Here is a 6,000-nt window from a genome sequence, read left to right on the forward strand (position 1 = left end):
AAAGGTCTCTCCCGGCTGTGCCACGGCTCTGGCTCTGCACAAAGCCCCTTTCAGCTGCTGTGGAAAGCCCCTGGCACCCAGTCCTGGCCACCACCACCCCCTACCATGTGCCACCAGGGGCAAAAGGCCCCCCAAACTCAGTGGATGTGTGGCCAGTGGCCCGGCCATGCACACTCAGCTGTGTAGGACAAACACCTACGCGGATTTGGGATGGGGACTGGGGCTCCAGGGCCACCAGCCAGTGCTTCCACAGACCCCTTGGGATGGGAAGGGCTTAGGAGGTTCCAGCCACTTAATTAACAGCCAGCCTTAGTTAGTAGCCTGCCTTCATGGCCAGGCTGGGGTGATGGGCTCTGGGGGCTGGTGCTAAGCTGTTTGTGCCAGGGCTCATGCAGGGGGATACACGCTGTCTGTGTGTCTGTGCACACTGTGTGTGTGTCTGTGCACACTGTGTGTGTCCGTACACACTGTCTGTGTGTCTGTGCACACTGTGTGTGTGTCTGTGCACACTGTGTGTGTGCCTATGCACGCTGTGTGTCTGTGCACGCTCTGTGTGCACACCCGTGTGCAAGGGAGGCACCTGTGTGTGTGCACTGCATGTGGGGTGTGTGTGCACAGGGCAGGGAGGGCTGGGTGTGTGTGGGCATGGCCAGAGACGTGTGTGCATCCCTGCAGGTGTGTGTCTGCTCGAGTGGGGGTGTGGGCATCCCTCCTGTAGAGCCCTCTGTGCGTCTGTCTCTATGATCTACACGTGTGTGGATCTCTCTGTGCAGATCTCTCTACAGGTGTGTAGATCTCTACGTGCAGGTCTCACAAATATTCTGTGTGCAGATCTCTCACCCAGCATCCCCAGTGCCCCACGGCATCGCACCCAGCCTCGCACGCAGCCCCCACCCACGGGGTGCCCGTGGTCACCACTCTGTCCCCAGCCTGGCGCGTTCCCCAAACCCCGCAGTGCCCGGTGCGGGGGCCAGCGGTGGGCAGGGGCTGTGCGGCGGTGCCCGGGCTGGGCGCCAGGGCACAGTCACCCCGCCGGGCGCCACAGCCTGGCGCCGTGCCGGCCCGCTGGCTCCTGGCCGGGGGCCAGCTCCGGGCAGCCGGCGGGACGGGGGCTCCTGGGCTCCATAAAAACCCCCGGCCGGGCACATCGCGCCCATCCCTGCGGCATGGAGAGCCGGCGCCTGTCCTCCTACGGCCGCCGCTTCGGCCCCTCCATCCCCGTGTACCGGGTGCTCGCCGCCAGCCCCCCGGGCCGGCTCCGGGCACCCCGCAGCACCCAGCTGAGTCCCCGCCTGGGTCCCCGCCTGGGCTCGGGCAAGATGGACTTCTCGCTGGCCTCGGCGCTCAACTCGGAGTTCAGGGAGACGCGCACCAACGAGAAGGTGGAGATGATGGAGCTCAACGACCGCTTCGCCAGCTACATCGAGAAGGTGCGGCTGCTGGAGCAGCAGAACAAGGTGCTGGTGGTGGAGCTGAACCAGGCGCGGGACCAGGAGCCCTCGCGCACGGCCGACATCTACCAGGAGGAGCTGCGGGACCTGCGGCGCCGCGTGGAGCAGTTGGCCACCGCCAAGGCCCGGCTGGAGATGGAGAGAGACAACCTGGCCGAGGACCTCGGCAGCCTCCAGCAGAAGTAAGGCACTGTCCGGCTTGGGGTACCCTGGGGACCAGGGTGGCCCACTTGGGATGGGGTCAGGGTGACTACCGGGACCAAGGTGGCCACTAGAACTAAAGTGTCAACAGAGACCAGGACGGACACCAGGATGGTGATCAGGATCTTTCTGGTGATGGGAACCATGGTGGTGACAAGGACCAGGGTGACCCTTGGGACCAGGATGGAGACCAGGGTGTACCCAGGGGTCACAGTGGCTACTGAGACAGGAGCAGGGTAGCCCTGGGGACCAGGGACAGGCGTGCACCAGGATTGTGATGAGAGTATGGGTGACCCCTGGGAACAGTGTGGGATGGTGAGGGGTGTGCAGGGTGGGCACACAAGCTGACCTGGGTTTGGGGGGTGCCGGTGCTGTGGGGCTGTGTCAGCCCAGGGGCTTCTGCCCATGGGCTGTGCCCAGCCATGATGCCAGATGTGTAACTGTGCCTCTGCTCTGGCACAGGCTGCAGGATGAGGTGACCCTGAGGCTGGAGGCCGAGAGCAACCTGGCTGCCTACAGGCAGGTGAGGGCAGGGGCCAGATCCTGCATCCCCCAACCTGCACCCCAGGGTCTCAGCTCCCAGCTTGGCCTCCCTGCGGAATGGGCAGGGATGGGGTAGGGATGGCCAGGGAGGTAGCAGGGACAGGAAGAGATGGACAGGGATGTAGCAGGGATGGGCAGGAGCAGGAACTGAGGGATCTGTATGTGTTACAATGGGCAGGTACGGGACAGGAATGGAGCAGGGATGAATGGGGAGGGCATAGATGGACAGCTATGGAGCAGGGATGGGCAGGAATGGCAGGAGGAGGCAGTGAGGGACTGGGATATGCTGTGACGGGCAGAGAGAGGCAGGGCTGGGTGGGAGCAGGAGGGAATGGACATGACCGGGCAGCTCAGGACAGAGCAGACCCGGTGGCCAGCTGGGACAGTCCCTCCTGTCCCCCCACGGACAGGACGTGGACAATGCTGCCTTGGCTCGCCTGGACCTGGAGCGGCGCGTGGGGACCCTGCAGGACGAGATCGCCTTCCTCCGCAAGGTCCACGAGGAGGTAACCCCGCTCTGGGGCCAGGGGTCCCGGGGTTCAGGGGGCTGCCCTGACCCCCCTGTCCCCACAGGAGCTGCGGGAGCTGCAGGAGCAGCTGGCCCGGCAGCGGGTGCACGTCGAGGTGGACACGAGCAAGCCGGACCTGACGGCCGCCCTGCGCGACATCCGCAGCCAGTACGAGGCCATGGCCGCCAGCAACGTCCAGGAGACCGAAGAGTGGTACAAGTCCAAGGTGCAGTGGGAGCTGCTTGCCCCATGGATGGGTGGCCTGGCTGCCCTCTCCCAGGGTGTCACCATCTCGGGGCCGGGGTTGATCACCCAGGGGTTGGGTGGTTCTCCTCGGTGGTGTGCGGGGTTTGGGAGCTCTGCTGTCCCCACTTGTGCCAGGCATGTTTCTCCTTGCCACGTGTTCCTGGGGCCATGTCCTTGCTGTAGAGCAGAGCAGGGTTGTGTTCCCACACTGTGTGCCACGGGAGCACAGCCCTGCCCTGTGGTCCCACCCCATGGCACACATCCCCTGTCCCAGTTCGCGGATCTGACGGATGCGGCCGCCCGGCACGCCGAAGCCTTGAGGCTGGCAAAGCAGGAGGCCAACGAGTACCGACGCCAGCTCCAGGCCCTCACCTGTGACCTGGAGGCTCTGCGGGGCTCGGTAAGTGACAGCCATGGGGTGCAAGAGAGCGGACACGGCCTCAGGGAGCTGCCACCCCCAGGGGGTTCCCTGGTGGGACCACCACCCAATGCCAGGGGTCCCCAAGGGTGGGAGATGGATGGGCACTGGGGAGAGCCCCCAGCTCCCGGGAGGAGGTGGCCATGGAGGGTGTCACGGCTCCCTGTGGCCCCCCAGAACGAGTCCCTGGAGAGGCAGCTGCGGGAGCTGGAGGAGCGCTACGCCCTGGAGACGGCCGGCTACCAGGACACGGTGGTGCGGCTGGAGGAGGACATCCGCAGCCTCAAGGAGGAGATGGCCCAGCACCTGCAAGACTACCAGGACCTGCTCAACGTCAAGCTGGCCCTCGACATCGAGATTGCCACATACCGCAAGCTGCTGGAGGGCGAGGAGAGCAGGTGACGGCTCCATCCTGCCCCTCACCCCAGCCCAGCCATGCCCCAAACCAAGCCCAAGTCCTCGTGGTCCCTCTGGGGTGTCTGGCTGGGTTGGGGACCATCCTCCAGCCCTGCTGCCACAGCCTCAGGCAGGTGGAGCTGGGGGGCAGCAGGACCTCATGCTCTTCCCAATGTTCCCGGTGCCCCACAGGATCACCATCCCTGTGCAGAGCTTCTCCAACCTGCAGATCCGAGGTGAGGCTGTGCCCACGCGTGGGAAGGGGGAGCAGGATGGTGGCACAAACAGGGGTGGTTTCTGGGGGCTCTGTGGCAGGAGATGCCACCTTGGCCACCCCTGCCCCATTCAGAGGGATCAGGAGGTTTTTCTCTGAATCTCAGGGAACCGGGGCTCCTGGGTTCTCCCAGGGTGGGGGGAGGAGGGTGCCATGGCCATGTCCCCAAGGCTGAACATGTCCCCAAGGCCAATACTGTCCCCAAGACTGACCACATCATCATGTCCTCAATGACAACCAAATCCCCAAGGCCAACTGTGTTCCTCAGTGACAACTGTGTCCCCAAGGACAACCCTGTCCCCAAGCTCAATCACATCCCAAAGCCACCTGTCCCCATGGTCAACAACATCTCCAAGGCCAGAAATGTCCCCAACTGTCCCCACAGCTCAACTGTGTCCCCAGGACTCATCAGATCCCACAGCCTGCCACATCCCCAAGGCCAACCATGTCCCTGAGGCCAATCCTGTCCCTGAGGCCGGTTGTGTCCCCAGGGCTTCTGTCTCTCATGGGTCAGGGGTTTCCAGCCCAATCCATTTCCTTTGGGCTTCTCCTCTTGAGTGTGGCTGGAAGGGCCATACCCTGGGCAGGGCATCACTGCCTTGTCCTGCCCATGTCCCCCAGAGACCAGCCTGGACACCAAATCCGTGTCAGAAGCCCATGCGAAGAGGAGCATCGTGGTCAAAACTGTGGAGACCCGAGATGGAGAGGTGGGAAATCCTCATTTGTGTCACCCACGCTCCATCCCCACCTCCCCACAGGGTGTCCCCAAGGGACTTGCACATGGGGCCACCACCCTCGAGCCCCACGAGCAGCCCAGGCAGGGAGCCAGTGATCCCTGAGAGCACGGCATGATCCGGCTCTGGGTCATGGTAGAGCTGAGGCTGGCAGCTCATAGCGAAACTCGTCCTGTCCTTATCCCTGTCCTTGCCCCCAAGCTCGTTCAGAGCCCAGGCAGGCTCAGCCGGTGGCAGAGCCCGATCCCGGGCTGACAGTCCCTCTGCCTCCACCCCCAGGTGCTGAAGGAGTCCAAGCAGGAGCACAAGGAGGTGCCGTAGGGCGGGGGAGCCTCAGCCGCGCAGGTCCCGCCCGCTGCCGCGCAGGAGCCCCGGGCCGGGCACGGGGCAGGGAGGGATCGGTGCCGCTTCGGCGGGGGCACCTCCCTGCCGTGCACCCCTCGCCTCTCCCACCTGCGCCCGTGCCCAGAGCCCGGTGGCACCCCGGTAGGGGCTGGCAGCCAGCAGAGCACCCGTCGGAGTGGGCAGCACCCGGGGGAGTCCAGCGGGTCCGGGCGGAGGGAGCCGAGCTCCCCGCTGGGATGCTGCCGCATTCCCACGGCACGGGGTGAGCCGTTCCTGCCGCATCCTGGGTCTCCAGGGAGGGAGTCTGTCCTGTTTCGATCTCCGTGCACCGTCAGACAACACGATGGTGCCAAGAGCATCTCCCTGCATCCACTCTCTGGTCTGGGAGACCTCCCCGGATCTCCCCAGTGCACCCAGTCCCTGAGCACTCTTGGGTGGGGGGGATGCAGGGTACGAGGTACCGGCTGGAGAGGGACATTTCCCTGTCACCAAGCACTGGGTGAGCTCAGCTGGGAGGCAGGGGCAGGAGGAAGAGGAGCATGAAGAGGCAGGGGTGGAGGAAGAGGAGGGGGGTGGAGAAGCAGGATGCTCTTGGGATGGTGTCAAGGGGTGACAAAATGAGGATCAGGAGGGGTTCCTGAGGGTGCTGGGGTGTTTGGGGTGGGTTGTGGGGGCTACACAGTGGCCTCAAGGACTTCTCCTGGCACAGAGCCATGGGGCTGTCCTGATCCCACTGGGTGATTGTCACCAAGGTGTCCCCAACACTGGTGGGGAAAAAACAGACCTGAGTGGCTCATGGTGAGGGTGACCCACAGCCCTGTGGCTGGGGAGTCCCATGCAGGTGAAAATGGACAGGAGAGGGGTGCAGAGGAGGAGGAGGAAG

General features: G+C 64.5%; 1 protein-coding gene across 1 annotated transcript; it reads left to right on the top strand.

Moving 5' to 3' along the window:
- Positions 1-1,166: 1,166 nt before the first annotated feature.
- GFAP (glial fibrillary acidic protein) lies at positions 1,167-5,093 on the top strand (the record flags this gene model as incomplete). Its single annotated transcript, XM_082297481.1, has 9 exons — positions 1,167-1,633; positions 2,115-2,175; positions 2,606-2,701; positions 2,769-2,930; positions 3,225-3,350; positions 3,546-3,766; positions 3,957-4,000; positions 4,660-4,745; positions 5,052-5,093. The coding sequence occupies 9 exons, from the start codon at positions 1,167-1,169 to the stop codon at positions 5,091-5,093; spliced, it is 1,305 nt and encodes a 434-aa protein (XP_082153607.1).
- Positions 5,094-6,000: the final 907 nt, after the last annotated feature.

This window comes from Coloeus monedula, assembly GCF_965178545.1.
Source record: "Coloeus monedula genome assembly, chromosome: 26".
Classification (NCBI taxonomy): domain Eukaryota; kingdom Metazoa; phylum Chordata; class Aves; order Passeriformes; family Corvidae; genus Coloeus; species Coloeus monedula.